We start from the raw sequence: 25,626 nt of genomic DNA on the forward strand, positions 1-25,626 counted from the left end.
TACAAAACAGGCCTGGGGACCACACCTATTTCAGGATACATTAATTGTGAAAGTTCCCTGGGTTTCCATGCAGGAAGTTACCTAGTGCTGTTTTAAATTCTAAATCTTGTTAAAACCCAGAGAAATGTCTGTGTACCACCACCCCTTTCTCCTGAACATAGAGAATTTATTTTTATACTCAGTTTGAAAGTATTATCAAATAGAGATTAAGATTAGACAGAATCCAGTGTTATTTGGGAGAGGGATTTTTTTTTCTATGCAACAGAAATGAGTGAGTGAGAACATTTAACTGCAGGCAGTTCATATATCACCTGGACTACCTCAATCAATATTGAAATCTAGTATTTAAAAACATTTTTGGAATAAATATATCACCTGAACTCTAATTTCCTTCTGTCTGTTAATATTTTGATGCAGCACTTGGTTCCAGCTCAAACTGGTCCTACATCTGACACGGGCCTGCATTCATTGTTACTTCTATTTTTGATAGCAGTGAGTGCAAGAAACGTTTTAAATAAATATTCTTCTGACATTTCCTGTGCAGTGCAGAATGACTGTAACTTTTATTATTGCTTATGAATCTCAGCCAAGTCTGAGTCCAGTTGCCTTTTAACTTTCTCATCAGGAGCACCTGTGTATTTTTTTTTTTAACTTAAATAGTTAAAATTTGCTATAGTTTGGCAGCTGAACTGATGAGTTCTTGAGTAAGACCTTTTCCTACATTTCTTATACCATTACAAAATTTAGTGTGGAAATCATTATTGTGCTTTTGGCTATAACTTCTAATTGTGGGTCCATCCTGTTCTCAGGTTCCTCATTAAAACAAACAGAAACAGAGTTGGAGACTGGAATATAAAGCAAATAAAATACTTGTTCTCCTTTAGGGCAAAATCCAGTGGTTTTTCCCTGATAAACCCCACTACAAAACACAAGAAGGTCATCCTATAGTGAACTAAAGGTGACTTTATTATAACAAATATCTTTTCCTGAAAGTTTCTTTGCCGCTATACTTAAACTCCAGCACCAGATAGGAAACTGGGCAAGGCTTTTGTTTCATCTTGTTCCCTAAGTATTTATAGCCTGCCGCGAAGAAACACTTACAGCAGTGCAGTGATGTTTTTATTCTTGACAGAGGTGCCCTTAAAAGTGAATTTGCTTTGAAAATTGTTCATAGAATCAGGATACAAGAACTATGAAATATACTTTTCTCTCTCTTTCTCTGCCTTTTTCCTTTGTGCCTAATTGGATTTCCAAAATAAGTTGTTAACAATCCAGCTAAGATAATGTGGTCATGAAAAGGATGTCCAAATCCACCAGTTTGCATTGGTTTGGTTTGGCTTAACTTTCAAAGTTCTTGGAGCAGAAAGTTGATGGCACGTGAATGTTATAATCAGCTTGAAATTTTTTTTTCTATTTTTTTTCCTCTGCCATATTATATGGTACCCAAATAAAATGCTAATCAAACTTCATTTCTGGACCAAAATTAATTTATTAACAATAATAATGCTCTTGTGTACTCCAGACCATGTTGCAAGATGTAATAGCCACCAATTTACAACACAGCTTGTTAATTTTCACTTGATCTGGGTGATTTATGCAGGTTCCAAATTGATGCTCTTAATGTGAGACTGTTTCACCCAAAGTGACATGGATTGTTTTCACTTCCATATAACCAATGAGGTTAAGAACTGAATTGAGTTAGATCCAAACAAAAGTTAACATTATGTCTGGTGGATTGCCTCTTTGTTAGTTTGATTTATTTTTCCTTTTTTATTTCTGGTTTAGACTTCAATTTACATGATGCAATTCTTAATCCTCTGCCACAAGAGTCCCACAGTCCTATGCTGGGAGTTAGTCTTTCACTCTCTCCTTACTAAAACAGAGCTAAACTCTTCAGATTTAAGTTAGAATTGCATTTCTTAAACATTTCAGTAATTTCCATTTGCTCATATGTTATATATCCAGCAGATGGATAATTTCCAAGATTTCTTGATTACTAAATCCTTTTTGATTTCTCTTAAGTAAACTTTTTTCTTTATCCCTCTGTATCCAAAGGGGAGATCTTCCTGAAATGAAACATCCCTCTCAGTACTATGTTACAGGACACCCGCAGGTGCAGGGTAGAAAACTATCTAATAAAACACATGGAGAAGCACAGAGTTATTATTAATACTCAGAAAAAGAAATAATTATTAATTTCTAAAGTAAGTTTTTTAATGCACACCAAATCAGGATGTTCCTGGCAGCATAGACATAAAATGAGAAATGTATTTTGTAAAGAGACAAAACAAACATGCAGACACACAAGAAATTTTATTTGGTGTCAGTCTTCATCAAAGGGAAAAGTATGTTTTTTCAAATATTTCTAGTTTGGAGGAAAAATGCCTCCAAAGACTTGACTCATTGGCCATGGTACTCGAGTGCCAAGGAATTGTGCAAGTGTCGATAAAGACTTGAACCTCAGCTTCTTCTTCTTCTTCAACTGTCATCACAGCTGGGCCTCTGAGCTTTTCCTCTTGTTTTTAATCTTACCTATACTTTCAGATTTCCTTTTCCCCCACCTCAAATTGGAAAACTATTCCCCCTAGATACATTGTCAGGGAGTGTTTCCTGAAAATTTTTGGGTTTGACAAATTAGCGTTTTCCAGGAGAAAAGCTTTCTCTGAAACTGCTTGCCAAAACCTAATTAAAACTTGTGTTCTGAGGGATAAGTAGCCTTTAAAAAAAACTGGTTTGTGTAGCTTCTCTTGGCTTCTTTTGTACTTGCAAATTTTAAATGTGAAATGACAATGTATGTTTTAGTGTTTGATTTTTAAGCACGCAGGTTGGGTCAGTGTTGCACCACAGTGAATTCTCCTGGAAAAGAAGAGCAGTTCCCATGTGCTATGAAATCCTACAGCTATGCAACAGGGGCTGGAAGTGCTATTTTAAACACTCATATCAACAGAGCTTGCTGTAGGAGATAATATGTCACAAAAGGGAGTATGACATCTAGTTTCACCTAGAAGATAAACCTTGAGTGGATATGCAGGGAGAAGCAAGGACTGTCGTGTTGTCCTTGAAAAGAATGGCCTATATCAATGAAGAAAAGAACTCCAGGGCATATGCTACTTGGGATATTTCATTAATCCTCAAACCTGTCTGAGCCACTATGAAGAATATTGTAGAGAAATGGTAGTTGTGTGGAGTCTCACATGATTTCGGGGTGGGCACCTCAGTGATTTATTTTCAGAAAGGTCACAGCCTCAGAAATTCATGTCTGGAAGCCCAGAGCCCAGAGAGAGAAGTTTCCTGGCACTATTGATGCAAACATCCCACGTTCAAGCAGGGCTGGCACGGCACCGTGCCCGTCCCAAGCATCCCTTCCCGACAAGCACCAGAGCCAATTACCCCTCGCTTTCCTGCCACACTCAAAGCCCCTTGCAGAGCCGTATTCTGCTGACAGAACTACAAGATAATTACAGCTAGGTGTTTTGTATTCACTTAAGTTAATCTCCCACTTTTATTTTTCATTGCTGCTTTAATCAGCGAGGAGGCACTTCAGTTGTTGTCAGGTGGATTATTTCTCAGTCGCTCGCTGCGCTGCTCTCCTTCATACTTGCGAGGGTGCTTCTGCCTTGCTGACAGACGTACAAAGAAAAATACTTCTATGATCTAAAATGAAATATGTGTTTCTTTTTCAGGTCTAGATGTTGATGGAATATACAGAGTTAGCGGCAATCTGGCAACAATACAGAAGTTACGATTTGTTGTCAATCAGGGTAAGTGATTCCTCCGCCCTGGTAATGTTTTGTTTAGTACTTAACTGTCTCAGATGACAGTATTTCAGAATCTGCTATACATTAGTGGCATAGAATGATGAGCCCTGTTTTGGAAAAGGGAGGAAAGGGAAGGTAGAAAGATATTGCACAGAGGGAAATGTCAGCTAGGAGAGAGGAGAAAAGAGCAGAGTAAGCAGAGGAAAATAGTAGTTAAACTTGAGATGAGAAACAAACAACAAACAAATCTAAAAATACGGGAGGAAATGGAGACGTGAAATAAGGTGGCAAAAAGCAAAGCATATGTAGAAACCAAGGAATCAAAGTGAGGGGGAATGAAGAAGATTAAAAGGAAAAATAGCAGATTGTTTGGATGTTGAAAGTTAAACAAAACCAAAAGTAGAGCAGGGATCCAAAGGAAACCAGTGAAAGAGAAAAAGGTGCTGAAAAGAACTTAAAAGGAAAGACTAAAAGTGGAGTACTGGCTCTGCCAAAGTCAGTGGAAGATTTATCACTGATTTTGAAAACACAAAGGTTTGACCCCAGAAAATGAAAAAGGAAAGATGAATATTTTGGGGACCTGCTAACCAGAATTAGAACCATCCTGTATGTATTTACTGAACATATTTACACAGATTCTGTGCATAATAAACGTATTTCCACAAATACAACAGCATGCTTTTCACTGATGTGGCCTAAAGAAATCTAACATTGATCAGCAGATCCTGTTACAGGTGTGGAAGCTGATATTGGGAACTAATAAGTATGAATGACAAATACATTTATCTCCAAATGGTTTGCAACTCTTACCAAAGACTAACTCTCCCCACATTTAAAAGCTTAGCAAATATCATCAGTGATAGTGAACCTCATGATACTACTTAACAAGAAAATAGAATCGTTTCTCAGAAATTAGGAAAAATACCAAATCCTAGATTGCATTAAAGACCTCATACACTTTCGAATGAATCAAATATAAATGTGAACCTGCTGCAACATTTTGTCCTACTTTTTATGATCTTTTTATAAGTTACCTGGGGACTATTACCAGAACTGCTAAATATTGTGTATTCTGTGTGAGGGTGATAGCTGTTGGAGAACAACTCCCTCAATTAGCTTGGTACTATACATAAACTAAAAGCTTTGACTCAGAAATTCTCATGAAATTGAGAGATAGGAGAGATGCAAAAATATTCCCACCTTCAAGCCTCCATTTAGATCTCTAGGGAAAGTTTCAGGGGATCAGTAGGTGTTTGCCACCTCCTCAGCTGCTCCAGATTAGTCTCGTCTTCAGCTGAAACTGGAGGGTGAACTCTGGTTTATGAGGAATCAGTATTTATGCCAGTAAATTCAGCAAGACTGAATAAATCATCATTTACCAATCAGCCTCACAGTTTTGATTCATTACTTAGGTTCTCTTAAGTTTATAGTTGTTGGGTATTTGTGTGTCGATAATGAAGCCTGCCTTGGCTTTCAAATGGCTGTAAGCTGTATTTTGTTTGGAGACACATAGGCAAAAATGGGATTTTCTATCCTTCTACACTGCCTGAGCTCTTTGCTCAGGAAAAAACTGTGCCATAAAAATAATGGTCCTGTCTATCATGTCTCGTGGCATCCAAAGGTTAACATACTTGAGGTTAACATTACTGCTCAAGTTTTCACCTAAAACAGATGGGCTGATACTGTAAAGCTAGACAGAAGTCTAAGCTGGCTTTTTGCAGCAGAGAGGGACCAGACACCTTTTCCTTCTGGTTTATACTACTGTGAAAAATGAAAATATAATGGTGGAGTTAATAGTACATTAAAGCCACTCTGGCACTGGTAACTTAAGGCATGTGCAAAAAAATCTGCCTACTGAGTGACCACAGGAAATCCAAAGAAAACTAATGCCCCTGGAGAACTATGTCATCACCTTAGCAGTTATGATAACCACTGTTTCTTATGTTATTCTTTATTGATGAAACGAGGGCATTCATGCATTTTATGTCACAATGAAGTGGATTTTCGGCAGTGATAATGTCTGTCCAAACCCCCTTTACACATCCTTTAAAATCCTGCCTATAAAAAATTTCAGGTCTGTACTTAGGTTTTTCCTCAGGTGAATGCATGCAGAAATGCTGATTTAGGTAAATCCTCATGCCACCTAACAGTCCCTAGGGGTGACCCCAACACCATATGAGAGAAATGGAAGACCTGAGGAGTGTAGCTCCCAAAGAATAATCCAGAAATTCTTAATCATAGCATTCAAGAAGGAGCACATTCACAAAGGATAGCCAGCCACTGTTTCAACAGGGTAAATAACATCCTTTTTCTGTGCTAAGTAGGAGCCTGCAGGCAGGAAAGAGCCCACTGAACCATGGTGTACCTGGAGAATGCTGTGGGGAAAGGGGGGAACAGGATTTATTTGGGTGTGCTTGGGAGAGCATTCTCCTTCCAGTGTGTCCAGTGCCTGGTGTTCCCTGTCAATTAGGTGCTGAGGTCAGCAGCACTTTCAGATGGCTTCATGAAGAGAAAAAAAGTTACCAGGAAAACTACTGTGCGCTCCCCACCTTCTTTTTTCCCATTCTCTCGAAGCTCTGCAGTGGGGTGATGGTTAATAACTCACTGTCCACACATCCCCATCCCTCAGTAATTATTGTGGCCTCCTCAGGTCAATCTCTGTACCTTCATTTTTTGGTAGTTAACAGTAGGAAAGGAGTATTTATACATATGATTTTGCCATAGCTACTTTTTTTTCTCCCCCTTAATTTTAGTTAAAGCTTAATTTAATTAAAAATGCAAGCAAATGTTCTGACAAAGCCTATTTGCATTGCAGAGATTGACTGCAGTCAGTTCTTCTACAGGCCAAATACTCATTGGGCTCCTTCTTCATGCATACTTTGCCATTGTGCTACACCTACATTCAGAGGATATAAATAATACGTATCACACTGAGGATTATAGAAGGAACTCTAGGCTGGCTGCCATATCAAAGTATTTTTTTTATTAGAATAATCATTAATTAGAATATAGCAAAGCTTTATTTGGCTCCTTTTCCTATACTGTTAATGTCATCTGCAGCATCAAAAATTAAATGAGAGAACTGGTGAATATGAAAGGAAAAGGAGCTAACAGTTGTCAGCTTTATCATTAAAGAAGAAACAAGAACAGTAAAACTATAAAAATACTCTTGAAATTCTAGATTTTTGGGGGATGAAAAAGGGTTTGCAATGAAAAAACCCCAAACTGGTATCTTTTTAAATTCTCTGTATATACTTTGTGTTTTTCTCTCATTTCTTGTGGTAGGCAGCTCCTGAAGAGGGTTTTGGCCTTGCCAACACGAGCAGCAGCAGAACAAACTACCTTATTTACTTCATCCCTCTCACAGAGTTTTCTTTTTCCTATAAAAGTCTATTGATATCACACCTTTTTTGCTTCTGTGCAACAGGATTATCTTTTATCTATGATTTATTTTCCCATTAAGAGCTGAAAAGATCAGTTGATCATAAGAAGACTGGGCTATAACACCTCTCAGCACTTTCAAAACTCTAAGTCATCATTTTTCAAATCACTGAATCAAGGCAGGGGAAGCTCCTTGTACCAAACTGACATCAGGAAATTTGTACTTTTCTTAGTCTATAAGCACTGAAAAATTTGGGGTTTAGAAGCAAAGCCACCAGGCAGCCAATATTTTTGGCTGAGCACCTACAGTAAAGGCATCTATAACAGCTGGAGATATTAGACAGAAATACCTATTCCTCTTGTGATTTCCATATTATCTGTCAAGTCTAAAAGTTGAAACGCTAAAAAAACAAACAACAAACCAGAAACAAGCGAGGCACTTGGAGGGTTCTGCTGATTTTACACAAGGTCTAGTAAGTTTAATCCTTTACATGCATTTATTAGGATATTCTTTTAATTCACACCTGTAGGAAAAGTGATAAAATAACGTTTATGGGTCTGTTAAGCCGTGTAAGGTGTGCTGGCAGTTCCAGGGTATGAGGTACTACTGAAAAGATCCCTTGTTCTGTCCCAAACCCCTGGGAGGGTCTGACATGGCCCCAGGTGGGGCTGCCCAGAGTCATTAAGGCACCGCTACATGAACTTGAGGACGGGGGAGGCGCTTTTCAACAGCAGAACACAACAGGGATGGGGCAAAAAGTGCCTGAAAAAGAAAAATGAAGGAAGATTTTTCACCCATCAGGATTTGTGAGTAAAAGTGAATTTTTCTTTGCTTTGGTTGAAGCCATTGTGCTGATTAGAGAACCCCAGAATGGTTTGGGTTGGAAGAGACCTTACAGCTCCTCTCTTTCCAACACCCTGCCCCAGGGAGGGATTCCTTCCACCAGGTCAGGTTGCTCCAAATCCCATCTGGCCCTGTGTGATACACACTTATAGGGACGTTTTTAAATGTTTTATGAACATGAGGATGTTCTTTGTGCTCAGCCAGGTTCCTTGTCCTGCTTCCTCTCCCATCAATCCTCAATTAACTCCTTACTGAAGACCAGGGACACCTGGCTGAGGAGCTGGAACCTTCCTTCTTTATGTTTCCTGTGCTAATCTGCTCAGTAGCTGGAAAGGCGTTCACTTTCTATGGCTGCCAATCAAGCAATTTTCATGAGTACTAAATTAACTAAAAAAGAAAATAGAGCTATAAAGAGTTCATACCGCATTTCCGAAACGCTAGGATTCTATCTCAGTGCATACATGTTCAGGGAAACTAACCATGGCAATACAGATTTCAGTACTTACTGGTTCATTCAGCGAGGGTTGGTTCATGCATAATACAAGAGAGTTCCTAATTGTCTTTATATCCAAAGCTTTGTTTGCAAAATGCTGGGTGTTTGCTGTGCAGATGACCTTTGCATCTCTTTATTTCATTAGGAATACCTTGTGTGTTAACTGCAAGGCACCACAGACCATCCAAAGGTCAATGATTGTGTTTTTACAGCTCTGTTACTTTGCTTATGTACCAAAGCAGGGGCAAATATGGGAATTTTTAAAGAGGCTAAATATTATGTTATTGCAGAGAGGTGTGTTTGGAAAAGGACAACCAAAGATATCCAAATATTCCTACATGGAGGGGGGAAAAAAGTGAATTTAATCTCCTCCTTCCATTACCTCGCAGTAACAAAAAAAGTACTTGGGCAAAAAAAAAAAAAAGAATTAAAATATTTATGTTGTTTCTTGTAGCAGGATATGATTCAGTTTAAGGAAAAAAATTAAGAGTAAAGTTTGAACCAGAAATACGTGAACTGATTGCGAATATTTATTAACTAAATAATTTAATAATAAAGAAAATGCCTACTTGATTAATTGTTACAGAGTAAAAATTACAATAAAACTGTCTTGATCAGTGCTTTGCAGAAGCACCATTACTGTCTGTGCAGTTGTTTAACAAGGATTTAATTGGAAAGATAAGTGAATGCACATTTAAAAGTATTGTTAATTTGCTTTATAATCACCCCATCCTTCACAGTATTGACAGCACCAGGCACAAACCCCTTTCTCTTTTACAAGTATTATTTTCCATATGTGCACAATAAATTCTGAAGCAGTAATTGGAAATTTTATGGATTTCAACATACCTAGTGTTTTGAGTTTATAGGTGCCATATCCCTTCTCTAAAGGTTGTTCATAGGTGGCATTTTAGGTAAAATCACTGCTTTTTTATTACCCATAGGCTTTTTTGGAGGTTGTGGTGTGGTAGTTTGTTGGATCTTGGGGTTTGCTTTTTTTATTTTGTTTTGCTTTCTTTCCCAAGAAATATCTAATTCCCATTTACTTTTCCTTTCCATTTGAAATATCAACGAAATCTTCACTTCGACATCATTTTTGATTTAATAAACAACAGCCGTCAGAAACAGTAATCTTCAATATGTTTATATTCCATCTGCACTTATATTTATTGTTCTAAAATGACTCAGATTGATCTAATTGACAAGTAAGAGCTCTGACCATATGAGCAGCTAAGGATGATACCTTTAACCAGCAGGATTCTTCAACCTCGCCGACGTGTTCTTTGTCAATGAACTGGGAGAGAAGAGGGACAAATATTCGGGATTCTTAAATTAATTATTTCATTTTAATATTGCTGATTCTGTGAGCTTGCTGGGACCATATGTCTGTGTGAGCTGGGCTATCAGGAACCAGAGTGGTTTCCTGGCTGGCTCTGCCTCAGCGGGCACAGCCCGTGCAGCAGACACGAGACTGAAGCTGCCTCTGAAACAGAGCCTCCAGGTCAACACAAATGGGCTGGCTGGTTGTGAAGGAAGGTTTTGGGAGGGGGAAAAAAGAAGGGGAGAAAAGAGGGAGGAGGCAGCTGGATGAAAAAGAAAGAAAGAGATGCGTCTTCTTTTCACAGCTTTATTTGTTTAAAATAAGAAAAAAAAATGGAGGGGGCATAAAAAGCCCCCCACCCAAACCAACAACAAAAAGTCCCACTCCAAACCAACAAAACTTCCCATTCACAAATACCTCTACCTTTCCATTGACCCCAGTATATCCATTTTAAAGGCAGACAGGGGCTCTGATCCTCCCCCTAGTAAAGGCTCCATGGGCGCAGGAGGGCAGGTCCTCTCTCAGCTGCCAGCAGCCAGAGAGCAGCTACAAACATGGAAGGCTTCATTTTAAAATTGCACCAAGGATCACTGGATAAAAAGGGGGAAATAAAGAGGAATTGTTCTCTCTTGCAGTCACTTTCCCTTTTGTTTGTGGTTTCTTCATTTCTTGTGTGCATACCTTGATGAGATTTCCCTTTATATCTGGCTATCTCATATCTTTTTAGATGTTTTTGGTTACTGATTTTATTTTTGAGGCATATATGAGTATCCTTAAAAACACATGAGTGTGCCTTGGTGGGGGTCTAACCTTAAAGCCACCCTCCAGCCTTGGTGATGTTCCTGGTGTGATCAAGCACAGCACAGGCAGCAAAGTCTTCTTCATGTCTGCCAGCAGCTTTTCATGTGACCAGTCTCACTGAGAAACCAGTAAGAGTGATCCAAAGTTCACGATGGAAATATCAGGCTCAAACTGGGTTACTTGCTAGCTGAGAACCAAAATGTCTTGAAAGCCTTGAGTCAAAAATAGTTTTTTCTTTCTTTTTCACACTTCCCAGGCAAGCACAGAAAATAAAATGGACTGAAGCAATTTTCAAAAATAATTATAAAACAGCTTGCTTCTGGGTTAAGACCTGCATATGCCAAGCTGTAGCCAAGAATTTCATTTTTTAATTTTTTTTTCCAAGCTTTAAAACTCTGACAACAGAATACTTTAATTGAGCCCACAGTACTTGGTGAATCAATTAATATGTGCATGTTACTCATGTGGGTTCTTCTTTTTCTCTGTCTGTTTAAAGCTACAGAAAGTTTATTATTATATATCATTCAAAGGAAAGTATGTTTTCTACATCTTCCTCTTCTCTTTCCAGAGGGGAAGGGGGAAACTATAGTACTTCCAAATATGACTTGTAAATTTAAGTCAGGTACAAAATCTAATGGAAATACTAATTTTTTGCAATGAATGCTTCAAATTATTTTGTAAATAACGCATGTATGTCTGCATATGCACATTGTTATATATATATATATATATAATGCATATAATAAAAATGGATAGAGCTTGAATGTTAATGTACTTCCAATATAACTGTTTTGTGTTCAGTGTGAAGAAAAAAAAAAGCAGACAGAAAAATATTCAGAATTCTTGGTTGCCCAATCTGCAGCTCTGTAAAATTTCTCTGACGAGTGGTATTGTCATGTTTTCCTTTTCATGTGCTGAATAAGCCAGTGAAATGGGGCAGAAGAGGCAGCAGGCTGGGTCGGTGTGGTCAGCCACAAACATACCATGGATTTTATGGCATGTATTGTATGATGAAGCATTTCAAACATGCCTTTTATTCCTTCCCTACCCGCAGCACCATTTGCGTTACAATAGCGTCTTGCTTAGTAACACTTGGAGGAGTTGAAGAGCTTCTTGATAACCCCTCAAGGAGTGTTGTTTAGTTGCTGAGAAGGACTGGATCTTTGCAGGCTGCACTGAGGGATTGCCTTTTTTTGGGGGATGCTCATGGTTGTCATGGGTGACTCTTTGTTTGGGTTTGTTGTTCCGATGGAAGCGCTACAGGAAATGCCATTCCACAGAGTGCCAAAAAAGCAAGGAAAGGAAGTAGATTATTGAGTTGTTTGGTGAAAGTATTAACAGGACAGCTTTTTACCTGTGATTTTTAGGATGATGGGATTGTTTCCTGAGTGTGGGGGTTGCCAGGCTCATTTGTAGATAAACTGAACCAAGAGTCAAAGGTGTTTTGCATGGGATATTTGTGCTTTGAGGAGATGGACACCCTGGAGAACTAATCTGCAGAGCTCCTACTTATAATTGGTCATGCTCAATGTCTTAGAAGACTCTGGTGTGGCCTAATATTTGGGATGGTTTCCTCCCCTGTGGTAAATATCTGTAATTCTGTGGTTTGTGTGTAAAAGTGGCTGACAAACGCGAGCCTGCAACAAAAAAGGATGGTGTTATATATGGATGCACACTGCATAATATTCTGCAGGGTGGCATGGGATGAGAAGTTGTTGCACCAGGGGATTTGGCTTTATCGTGGTATTTGTGGTGTTCTGTGTGTTGAGAACTGGGGAAACCATAAATGCTGTGGTAGGGGCAGCTGTTGTGAGTAGCAAAGGATTTTTTGGTTGGAGGAGACTTTGGTAATGCATTTAAGTGTTGAGCTCCATGGGTTAAGAGTAATGTGGTCCAAAATTGAAAACACTTAACTGTAAAAACTCAGGGAGGAATAAAGGAAAAGGAGAAAATCTAAAGTATAACTTCTTTGAAAATTGGAAAATTTATGAGGAAACCTGTGTTCTCACTAGACTGTCTCATTTGTGCTTACATGTTTCCTAGAATTACATTACTGCTAAAAATATAACATCATTCTTAAGGAATTTTCAAGTGCTCACAACATCCTTTTTTATGGATTTAGAACGGAATATTCCTGTCTTCTTTCCTCTTGCTTTTTTTTCTTTCTTCTTTTTTTTTTTTTTTCTTTATTGTGTAAAAACTCAGTGGAATTTCTTGCAGGAGCAAATTATCAGAGTCCTGGAAAGCATCTTCCCTTAATACATTGTTGGGGCATTTTGGTATTGATTCAGTTAGTTAATCACTGTTATTTAGTGCCACTTGAGAGGATGCTGAGTGTCAGTGACTCTCATAAGGATGTTGGGTCTACAGGAGAGTTGTGTCCTTGGAGATTGGGTGCTAGAAACTGAGATGAGCTTAAAGCATTTAAGAAGCATTAGATGCCTGTATTGAGAGAAATTATTAATTGTCCTTAACTACACCACTGTCTTTTTCACTTAAAAAAAAATTAAAATCCCATCATATATAGGTGCATAAAAATATTACATACATATCTGGTGGGAAGACTTTTTCAAAGGAAGAAGGTTTAAGAAATAGTGATATAAAGTGTCACAGGCTATTTTCCTGAACTAACACACATCATATGTGCAAAAGTAAAGACAAAGACATTGCTTCCACCTTCTCTTCCAAGTCTTGATTTACACTTTAGATTTATTGTTTTGAAGATTATTAAACATATTAATTTAAACACTTGGAGAGGTAGTCACACTGTATTTTAATTTCGAAGCTATGCATGATACCAGAGTTTTAAAAGTGAGAATGTAGCACAGCTCTCACTTGGGTTTTCAGCTCTCACCCGAATGTTAACACCATTCAGCCTGTACCACGCCTGTTGTCAGTACAAGTAACAGGGATTGTTCAGATCTCTCGAGATCAAAGGTCCCATTTCCCAACTCTACTGTAACAATCCCAGCCTAATCAAAGCCCTTCGCATGGACAAACACCTCGGGGTGAGTTGGGAGAGTGATGCCTTTTGAAATCATCCTATGAATCCATGGCTCCAATTTCAACGCATTGTCTCTTCTTTGTGTAATTAATGTTATTATTTATACAACATAGCATGGTCAAATTTTGAAATAGTCAGGGTATGGAGAGTTGAATATAATGGAATAAATATTTTATACTATTTTTCTCCCTCTTCTTCAGAGCCAGTGTCCAATTCTGCTAGTTTATATTCCTTTTCTGTGTCCCTTTTTGCACACTTTTTCTCCTATTACCAGCTGACATAACGTGGGAGACTTGGCTCATCCATGGCTTGTACCTGGGCTGACACTGGGACACACATGGGTAGGAGATATTTTGGGGTGACAGTAGCCTGGAGTTAGGTTATGCCAAAATCCTGACATAAACCTCAGCAGAATCTAAGTATGGCATTCCTCACCTCTCCCTAGCTAAATAAAGGTGATAATAAAAGGCATCTTTAACCTGAATTTTGCAGGTTTGCATGCTGTTACCAGAATTTGCCATAGCTGTTTCCATCACATTTTTTAAATCCCATGATTTATAAAGACTCGATTGGACAGACTGTTAGAAAGTGGGGGAAAAAAAGTCTTTTGCAAGAGAATAAAATGGAGTGCTTTGCTGGATTTGTACTTCTTGTAGTACACCAGAGAAATCTCCTTTTCTTATATTATTCTTTTTTTTTTTTTACTTCTTTTTCCTTTTTCTTTTCCTGGTGTAATCAGATAATTAAAAAACAAACAAACAGGGATTTCAAAACACATTGCCATCAACCAACATTATGTGCTTATGATACAGAAGATTGAGAACGACTTAATTAAGTAGATAGCAGCAGTGAAGAGAAGATGGATGCAAGGAGGGAGGAGATCATTTGCTTTTGGAGGAACTTCCTTTGACTGGCGTCGGGTGCCTTTCTAGAGACAGGACATTGATGGAAAAGGAAAATCCAGGAGGAAAATGGCAAGAAGATTACATCACTGCAGAGCTAAAAGCTGAGCCTTGCTGTGAGAAAAGTTTAGCTGCTTGCTCAGTGTTTTGTTACAGGATAATGTTGACATCAGCCGAGGAGATGGGATAACGAGTTTCAAATAAGTAGGAAATCAGTACAGAGCATCTGAATAAATTTAGGTGGAGCTGCGTGATGCCAGACTTGAGATCTGTAAGGGTGGGATGGGATGGAATTGATTCTGTCTAGAAAACAAGGTGTGCACTTCGGAGGGGACAGTGGAGTTGTGAAACTGTGAGGACATCTGAGCTGAAGAGGGGTAACAAAAAGACACCCAAAACAGCTAAAAGAGAAATACCAAGGGCTTCTGATATCATCATCTGAATTGGAGAAAAGAAAACTTCTTTTTCGTGCTTAATGCTTTGCATATATGAAGATGCTACAGCAACTTAGAGATACGTATTTTTGAATCAGAGCCACATGATAAAGCATCCAAACATAATGCAAATAATTGCGAACTGATGTATCCAGCATTTTAATTTTTTTTTAAAGAATAAATAATTTAGCTTTACACATGGGCAATCCTTGCTAAAAATTGCAAATCAGAAGTCTTCTGTTTGAATGTATTTTATTTTGTTAATGGATTCACTCATGTGAAAGGCATCTAATTGTATAATGTATTATTAGTCATTTTCTTTGGCATGCTATTAACTTTAAATAATTCTAATATTTAACATTTTATAACATGCACAACAAAGTTCTATCTCCAGCAAAGGAAAAAAACATGCATTAATAATAAAATTTTCATGGCTCTTTCTACTGTGTATGTTGTGATACATATTTGAGCAGAAACATGGAAAATTGAAGTGTAAAGCAACAAAGCCTGTTAGCATTTAAAGAATATACGTTGTAATACGCTATGGTCCTGTAAATACAAGAGCTGGGATATAATTCAGTACAATTAACTTATTTTAAGATTGAGGCAGATATAAAGTGTGATAGGATATAACTGAGTGCATCTACTTGATGTCTGCTCAGTGATGGCTGGGCTGGAGTGTATAAAATGGTGATTAATGCCTGCTAATGGAAGTGGTCTCCACCACAAGTTGTGAGCACTGGGGTTGTGGCTGGCTACGAAAACCACACAGAGCAACACTGATAATCTCCAGTAAATCCCCAAGTTTTCCTGTGCTGGAAATAAGATGACAGGTCACATTAGAAATTTTCTCCTTATGGCATTCTGTTTTTTCTTTTTTTTTTCCTTTTGTTTTAGTAGGTCAGATCTTGTTCCCGTGTGTTGTGGAAGTATTATGGGAATGAGCAGTGTCTAAGCTGCTTAACAAATGCACACTTTCCCCACACCAATCTGTTTTCTGGGGACAGCCAGGCTAGTGCTGTACAGCATCCTCTCGGTTGGGTGCTATTAATGTTAATAAAATGCACTTAGCACTTAACATCTCGGGATCTCAAAAGAGCTTGCAAAGCAGCATCATTATCTTTACATTATGGGTACGGAAAATGAAGGATAGGGAGAGTGAAAGATTTGCCCAAGTTTCCATGGTAAATCAGTGACAGAGCCAGGAGCAGAGCCAAAATCTGCTGATTTATAGTCGGTCTCCTATGTAGTGTGCCGTGCCATTTCACCAAACTCCATTTGCCAAGTCCCTACTGTGTTCAGAGACTGCAGATAAGGCTGCAGTCACCCTCTGAAATGTGGATTTGGGGCTCTGGATAATGCAAAGCCAAATTAGGTCTTCAAATGTGGGTCTCCCCTGTGATGCTCCTCCAAGTGCAGGGCCACCTGCGCCATAGGCAGCAGGGCAAAGATGAATGAATAATTGAAATTCCTCTGTGCTGGGGCTGCAGAGTAAAGGGACCCAGTTCTTGAGGACCCCCAGGTATGTTTAATGTGGGAATGAGCTCCTGGTTTGCATTCCTGTGGCTGCAGGGAAGTGTTGCCACGCATCGTGTTTGGCATGACTAAGCCTCACGGAGCTGTGTGCATTTTGTGAGTATTTTGCAGTCAGTTTTGGAAATGACTCCATCCAGCTAATATATGAGCAGATATGTATGTTGAAGGGCTTGTGCTAACATCTCTGTGAGATACCAAAATATTGCTAGCTGTGTTTGGTAAGTAGGAAAATGAGGAGCTGAGTAACATGCCTACAGAAGTTTGTGATGATTCAGGGGTACAAACCAACTCTCCTTGTTTCAAACCTCTGCCCTAGCCCCAGGGTCGCCCTCCTTGTCACCTCCCTTAGGAGGTAAAATATGGATCAAAAGCTAAAAAGAACCAGGTGTCTTCCTGACAGACTGGATCACAGGAGCAAGCATGCAGCTGAGGGATGGGTTTGGCCATTTGGTCACCTATCCTTGTAGGTGAGAATCCTTCTCCCAGTAATGAAACAGCCCTGCAGTTTCCCCCCACACTTTTATGCCTTTGCTTACAGTAATTCCATCAATTGTAAATTATAATGTCAGGGATTCATTTCTTTGGTGTCTTTGTATGTATGTACCTCTGTTTCAAGAGATCTCCCTCAACAGCAAATGTGTGTAGTAAACAAGGCAACAAGGAATCATTAATGTGAGGGGAAGAGGAAAATGCAATGCCTCCCAGCTCTCTGGTCACCTTCCTGGGGCTCCTGCAGGGACAGAATCTGCCTGCTGAGAAGCTATGAGCTGGAGTCCTCTAATTTTCAGATTAAACGTAATCCCAGGCACTTAGTTACCCTGCAAGGGGGTCCTTTTTCCCTGCTGAGCCCCCATGCTGGCCTGCACTGGTCAGTCCCACCCATGGTACAGGCAGCATTTATCCTTAGCTTTCCTTCTTCCTGCTGGATAACCAGTTTTATCCACCTCTGCTACATCTTGGCCAAGTCTGAATTTACTGGGGAGCTACCTGCAGTTCCCATAGGATCGTGGAATATCCTGAGTTGGAGGGACCCACGAGAATCATCAAGTCTAACTTCTGACCCTGCAGTTCACTGCAAAGGTGCTGCAGTCCAGGCACCTACTTACTTTCTTCCCATTACTTCACTAAGGATTTGGGGTCTTGCTTGTGGAGATGAAGCCACATCATGCCATGATTTGATATCAATACGAGTTGATGGCTGTTTGTTCTCTAAGAGGCATTCTGGCTGCAGGCTTGGTGAATAGGTGTGTGTGAGTCTGAGCTCAGCTTGGCTGTTCACAGCCCCACAGATCTGTCTGTGTCTGCACACAGCTTGTTGGGTTTGGGGTTTTTTTTTTCCCCACCCTGTGTGTAAATGGGCCCTAAAAAATCAGAGTTATTCTTTCTCTCTCATCCTGGTGAGTGATATCAGAGTGCTTTCAAAGACTTCAAGTTTGCAGCGGAGCTCGTACTGCTGTGTGATTTTGTTTGTCTGTGTTGTTGAAAATGAAGAATTTAGGTTGGGCTGTGTATGAAAAAAGCTAATGCAAGGTGGACAACTTTATTATAAATCCCTATGCATTTCAAAGCCTCAGTTGGAAGAGAAAGCAAGATAGCAAGAACCACAAACATGGGTTGGATTATTTCTTGTTAAGCAAATGTAATACTGTGAAAGATTGACAGCACGGGAAACTGGAGTCCTCCATTTATCCACACTTCATTCCTAATATCTGGCTTCAACAGCAGATTGTAACCATAGAAAGGCTGTAGACTCTGGGTGAAATGGCACTCCCTTTTGGATCCAGTTTTATAAAAGAAAACAATTATTCACAGAATGCGTGTCTTTATTCTTTATTGCACATTTCAAAGTCCCCATGAATACTCATTTGCATGTGACAGCTAATGCTGCATCTTGTATTGGCCAGTAAGAGGCATGATTGCACTAAATTGGAAGCAGCAGGCACAGGTTTTCTTTTAAGGATGGGGGTGGGGGTAGCCATCCACTCGTACTGTTCTCAAGTCTTCAGTCAAAACGGTTTTAGAACAGTTGCAAGTCTAGTTACTGGGATAATAAATCCCAAATTAACTGAATATGCAGATTTCACTTCCATTAGGTTACACTCTTTATCTTTTGTTAACAACCCCAACTTTTTAAAGCAGTGGAGAAGTGGGGAATTGAACATACCGAACTCATACTCCAGGAGTGAAGAAGGAGGACAGTAAAAACTGTTGTTGTTATTATTTCTTTTCCCCTCTCTTTCTGTTTATAATATAAGCCCAGATAAATATATTTACTCACCCTGCATAATTTTTTCCAAATGATCTTGTTATGTGACTGACACACAGGGTAGCAGAACCCCAGCAATGCAGAGAGGCTGCTGCCAGCGTTGCTTACAACAAAATTCTATGTACACAGCAGCCGCAGAAAACATTTATTTGGTAGCACATTCCTTTTTCCTTTAAAAATGCATGCAGCTTCGACTCAGGAGCACGGGGAGATAGCGAGATAAATACTCCTGTGGCTCCTGTGTAATCTCTTTGAAAATTATCTGGAATATAATGGGGACAAAAGCAGCTCCTTGAAAACTACCCGAAACTCACTCTTTTCTTAAATGCAATCTCCCAGCATAATCAGAGAGCAGAGCAGCTAGCTGCTAGGAGATTAACGAAAACACCTTGAAAAGGTTTAGTACAGAACACAGTGTATCATGACCATTCCTTTCTAAAAAGTTAAAATTGAAAGTTGCCGCTTTTTTTTTTTTTTTTTTTTAATTCCCCTTCTTTTACCCGACAGCTCCAGGCTGTCACACTTTTCATTTGAAAGCCCTGAAATGCATAGGAATTGTAGCTAGAACATCAGAAAGTTATCATGCATGCAGTTTAACAACGAGATTACCTACACAATGGGTTTTTTTCCCAGCAAGAAAACTATGTAAAATCATTGCATTCCAAGTAACAGACAGGACTTACTTTATAAGATGGATTTCAAAAGATCTGGAGGCTTCTGTTCCTTATAAAACTACGCCAAAGACTATTTAAGTGGCCGGTAATATAAACATTATGCTACTAACACTGAACAGTTTATCACATAAATATAATTGTCTTCTTTTAGAAGAATAATAAAAGCCGAATCCATATGTTACACATTATTTAAAATTGTTTTCTGCAAGATGTATTAATCCCAGCGAAGAAGCAATTCTTCTGCTATAGAAGTAGAACAGCAGTTTTATTTTATTACATTGTCATTGTTTAATTTGTTTGTTCCCGGTAGTAGTTTCACAGATTTTTATGAACTGTTACTTTTATGGAAAGTCAAGTTACAAATGATGGACGCTGTTTGCTTGCAGGAACAGAAAGGTCATGAAGGTAGATAATGTATTTATTTATTTACTTACTGTACTCCACCTTTTTTTTTTTTCTTTAATCCCTCAATTCTTAGCAGAAGCTAAAATAACTTGTGGTTTTTAGACCCAGGAGGCACATATTTTGATATTGCTCCTCAGAAGCACTGTGAGCTCTGCAGTCTATTCAAATTTGGGAGTAGAATTTAAAGCTCGGATAAACAACGTTTGGTAGCAATGGCTGTGCAGAGCTTACAGTTTATCTTTAGAGAAATGTGATCTTGCAGCTAAATGTCATTTTGCCTATTTGTTTTTGTGAATTTGAGCTGAACACTAAAGCAGAAACTTGTCTGCTAGAAAAACCAGTTCTGCTCAGGACTAAATTATTTTCCCTTTATTAAAAAATAACTATTTTTTCTAGAGAGTGTAAGGCTTAATTTTGAATTCTTCTGTTCTAGAATTTAAAGTTATTAACTGTCATGTGCAAACCTGAACTCTAGATTACTCACAGTGTAGCCTAATGACAAGATGAGACTTTAAATAACTTTAAGACAAAAAACAGCTCTCAAAAATGGACTGTTTCAATGCAATGCGGAAAAAGGGCTTAAGCTGCTGAAATATTTTGGGCATGTTCACATCTGTAAATGAAGCTGAAATATCTGGCCTATTTAAACAAGAACAAGTCTAAAAATATTTTCTGTAAAGAAATTAATTTTATCAGCCTCACCAATAAAACAGTCTTTGTAAGGCATCTAACAAAGTAAGTGTAAAAGATATACATAATGCCAAATTTCTGAATTATTACAATTATAATACAAATCAAAATCAAAGCAGAAGAAAAATAATAAAAATAATTATTTTTTGTTTCATAGTTAACTCATCATTATCAAATACGGAAAATACAAGAGAGGCTTTTTGACCTCAGAAACTTAATAGTTGGTTGTAAGAGCTGAAAGAAATTTCTCTGTGCTAGAAAATGCACACTGTCTGCCTGCTTTTAACCAGAGTCTTCCTCAGCTGAAATACCACCAACTTCATTATTTGCTGTCCGTATCCCAGTAGGAAGTACAGTGCCATGGCTTCTTCAAATCGTGGTCAGATCCTACCAACTGTTATCAGAATTTTATTTTAATTTTTTTTAATGGGTTGTGGTTTGAACAGTGCTTTTGACTGAAGTGAGTCACCAGCAATGCTCAATCTCATGATTTCTCTGTGCTGCTTCACTTTTAATCAGTCCTGTTTTGATTAAGATATTTTACCTATGTAAAACAAATAACCACATAATAACCACATCCTTTTTTTTCCCCTTTTTTTCCTCTGTTAATCTTGCTATACTTTCTTCAAATGCATAATGCGATATGCATTAATAGATACATATTTGTCTAGACAAACAAATCTGTGTTTAAATAGATGCTAACTCTGGATATTGGAGGCTTAATGTTGTCTCTTTGTGGGCTCTGGTGTCAGTTCTTCTCTTTGTGCCTCTGTTTCTCTCTGCACCTTTTGTCTGCATTAACTGCTTCGATCACAAACTTTTTCCTGACTCTCACAATGTGCTTTTATAATGCCTGACACAATGGAGAACGGATCTGATGAGGGCATCTTGTCACTCCTGTGGTTATAATAATCCAGATGGTGATGCCACTACCAGAAGTATAATAATAATAATAATAGCAATAATAATAAACTACCAGCAACAACAGAAACCAATAATAATCATCACTGTTATTTTTCCTTTGAGTGTTCACAACCCTGGCTGTAAAATCTTCCCCTTCCAAAGTCTATAAAAACTCAGTAAAAGTTTTAATCAAGGAGGCTTTAAGAATGTATTTATTTATTTAGATTTTCCATATTAAGGAAAAGAATTGTGTTTGTCTGCTGCAGTTTTAGAACTAACAATATGAGTTTCAACATGGCCATGAAAAATCTAACTCATTGTCTCACATTATCATATATATTGGCCTAGACGTATATGTGTGAGGTTTCTTGTTTGTTTTGGTTTTTTTTTTTTTTTGCTGTCAAGGAAATTACAGCAACACATTTTTATTTCCTTTGTCTTTCTGACAGAGTGGGATACACTCAGGTCAAATGTTGAACTCCATTTTATATTATAAATACATTTTAGACTAGGACATACTTTTTGCATATGTAAGCAAGATTATCAGGAGGTGTTCGGGTCGTTCTTCAGCCTGAGAATAGTTGTTGACACTTCATTAAAGAATATCTGGGATATTTTGAACCCAGATTGGTTCAGTGACCCAGTTTCTGGCTCGTGTAGGTGCAATCCAAGGGACAGTGACTCACAGCTCAAAATGAGTGGGTCGGGCTGGGCAAGCGCTTTTTTAAGAGGCATTGAGCACCAACTTGTCCATCACTGTGCTGAAACCACCCAAACAACTGCCCAAGACTGTTAAATGGAATTGTTTCCTTCTTAACCATCCCATCCCCGAGGAATAAATAGACCCTGCGTGGGAACTGGGAAGGATAACACAGTGGTGGAGGAGCACAGGCAGAAAATAATATGGGCTGAAGCTGGAAAGAGTCTGTGTGGAGGGACTTTCCATCAGTAGGTGTAGGAAAACCATTTTTGGGTGTGAGAAGCAGGAAGGTGCTGCCTTGCTGGGAGGCAGGGAGGAAGAGGAGCTGAGAAGGATACAGGAGTACCCAGGAGATTTGGTAAATAATCCAAGCTCTGCTGCTTCTGCAGAGTCAAACAGTGGGGACATTCCTCTGCTGAGCTTGTGTTTCAGTCCTGTCAGCCAGGTCTCCTTGGGGAAGCCACCACGGAGCCAGGGCTCGTGTCTGGGAGTGTCCCAGGAGAGGTGGGGCTGGGGAAGAGCCAAAACTCCAGAGGAGTGGTGTGACAGGAGCAATGGGAATGGGAGGGCATCGCCGAGATCACAATTTGGAAAATGAATAAACTTGGCCCGGATTCATCTCGCGTCAAGCCCCGGCCTCAGATCTCCTCCCAGCAGGCGGGCACAGAGCAGGAGGAGCTGGGTCCAAGAGTGCCCACTGGTAAAAAGGAGTGTGCTATATTTGAAACCTCTTCTGCCTCTGCCAGGTCTGCTGGTGCGCTTTGCTTAGGAGGGGAAAAAACATATTTCACATGCACACTGTTGATTTACTGTTGGAGGGCCAGGGTTCAAATTTTATTCTAGTCAGATACCAGAACTTTAGATATTTCTCTTAATTTTGTGAACCCATAATAGCTTTTAAAAGTGAACTTAATATTTCCTAAGAACAGAGTTTCTCAGGATATTCTCTGTACCTTCTTGGGCTGGCAGGGGATACCGTGAGAACTATCATTCTCATATTAATTTGATATTTTTGCTTTAAAGCAGATTCTGTGAGTGGGAGAGGGAAGGTGGAATTTAGATACTTCAGAATTATTTGGCTCTGCATCTATTTATGCCACAAATAGATAATATTTCAGTGACATCACTGAGATTTGACTTTTTTAAAATGCTCTTGCCTGTCTTTGGCATCTCTATTTAGAAATAACCGACTGGCTTTAAAACAGATGTGATCCTCTGTGCTTTTGGATGCCACCTCAACGCTCCTGAGCTTCTCAGACTGTGTCAAAGTCCTTTCACTGAAGGCTCTGGATGTCACCAAAGCTTCCCAGCATCTGGCAGGATCTATTCTTAGCTCTTTGTGGCAGACAACTCAACTGGCAGTGATGGTGGTGGGGTCCCTAAATCATCATATCCATAGAGGGAAATGGTTGGGGTTGAGGGATGGGGTGGGAAGGATTTCCCCACAAACACCTCACAGCTCTCACACACCTATCACATCTTCTGTCATGCATGTCCTTACCTAATTCCCAGAGGCAGGATCCCCAATAAAATAAAATTGCAGGAAACATTTAATATGAAGGAAAAATGTCAGCAATGATAGAAATGAGGAGATTCGATTTGGTTTAGGATTTTTTTTTTTTTTTTGCTTTGGGTATTTTTTTTCTTATTTTTTTTATAGCTTCATAAATATCTGTTCCCAAGGAAAATAATTCCCAAAGGCAAAATGGTAAGGAAGCTGATTCATTTGTCATGGTGTCAAGTTTGTTCCTGAACGGAAGGATTTCCCATGTACTTAGCAAGTGAGAGAAGTCTGATTAAGGCTAAGAATCTCCTGCTTAATTAAGCTTCTCTACACCCCTTGAGGGCAAGCACTGTCTTCATTTTACATATAGGTAAACTGTACCACAGAGAGGTGTAAGAGGCAATTCCTTTTCCCTGAGCAGAGCAAACCAGCAAAGGACAAGACATCTCAGCAGGTTCTGGAGGAAATGCTCCCCTCCTTCAGCTTTGTGGCATCAGTGCCTCCCAGTGCACATGTCAGACCTTCAAAGCCCATCCCTGAAATTGTTCAAACCCAGCTTGGAGCAAGCTGGTCTGGTGGAAGGTGTCCCTGCCTGTGGCAGGGGTTTGGAACAAGATGATTTTTCAGGTCCCTTCAAACCTATCCTGTTCTAGGATTGTGATTCTCTGATATTCACCTTTAAATTCTGGGTGCATGGTGGCTGCAAGTGGTCATCTCTATGGCAGGCAGGGAATTTGGATCCCACCTGTTTGGTGCCCTTCTCCAGGCTGTTTCCGGAGCTCCCTGCAATCTGCTTTGGAGGTGATTACAAGGGAGCAGTTGGGATTGCACGGACTGCCAGTGATGGAGTGGGGTGGGTATCCCCAAATCACCTTTTTGCTCTCCAGGAGAAATCTTAATTTCTTCTGATAGAATTGGCAACCCCACTTGCAATTTTCAAGGGTATCTTTGGTGCTCTCACACTTTAAAACTCTGCTGAGATGTAGATTGTGTGTTTACTTACTCCCCTGCTTAGTGTAACTACAGAAATAAATTGTAATAGAAAATCTACATAGTATTGTATTGAAACAGCAATACAATTCTTGAAAGTATTTGACATTATCTGTTTTTTTTCTTTGCTACCAATATTTTTGTAGACTCTTTTTACAGACTGCACTAATTATTTTCCTGTATAATCCTGTGCCATCAAATAGACTAACACATGAGCCATTCCTCTCTCTGAATCTTTTCATTCTTTCTTTTCTGTGAGTCACATCAGTGACAGCAGTTAAGTAAATCAAAGTTTTTAAGACTCGGGGAAAAATTGTCATATGCAGCACACAAAACCAGCTACTGTATTTCAAAGTTTTGGTTGAAGTAACAATATCAAAGGGTCTCTGTCATATGGGAATCTTTTTCTCTTGCATTCCTGCACTATATACTATTAAAAGGCTTTAGTAAGTGAAGCAAAGTAAACCCAAAGTGCCAGTTTACTGCTGGTGGAAAAAAAAAAAAACCAGCAAAGTAGCAGCAGAAACAAACCAGAACCAAATGAATCCTTCCTGTGGATATGCCTCGTGTGTGTGTGTGGCTGTGCCTGCCCTTTGCTTTCTCCTCTTCCTTTCCAACAACAGTCTTGAAAAAGCAAAAAAAGTATTAGAGAATTTCTGCTCTAATTACTTTGAAGTTCTCTGATCAGCTCCATATATCAGAGAAAGAAAACATTTCAGACCTTTTTTGCCACTGGATTCGGGCTGTTCCTTTTCTTATAAATTCCGGGGTGTGCTTTAAAGAGAAGTGGAATAAAACTCTGTTGCTGTTTATATTTTTGCATAAATTTCAGAGGAAGAAAGTCTTTGGCTTTGCTTTTCAGTGTCAGACACTTTAATTTGGGGGGAGCAGAGGATGAGCAATTTAAATTACTTTTTTTTTTTTGTCCTCCATCCAGCAGAAAATGCTCCTTCACAAATGGCCTTTGCTTTTCTCCTTTAGTCAATAAATCACAGGAGGCCCCAACCTAGTAAACCTGCC

At 39.1% G+C, this 25,626-nt stretch overlaps 1 protein-coding gene across 1 annotated transcript in view; it reads left to right on the forward strand.

Moving 5' to 3' along the window:
• ARHGAP15 (Rho GTPase activating protein 15) overlaps positions 1–25,626 on the forward strand; it is a 302,239-nt gene that overhangs the window by 196,515 nt on the left and 80,098 nt on the right. Inside the window, exon 11 of the mRNA XM_030952453.1 lies at positions 3,684–3,761. Within this exon, the coding sequence (XP_030808313.1) occupies positions 3,684–3,761 (78 nt within the window). The remainder of the gene's footprint in view (positions 1–3,683; positions 3,762–25,626) is intronic.

This window comes from Camarhynchus parvulus, chromosome 7 (assembly GCF_901933205.1).
Source record: "Camarhynchus parvulus chromosome 7, STF_HiC, whole genome shotgun sequence".
Classification (NCBI taxonomy): Eukaryota; Metazoa; Chordata; class Aves; order Passeriformes; family Thraupidae; genus Camarhynchus; species Camarhynchus parvulus.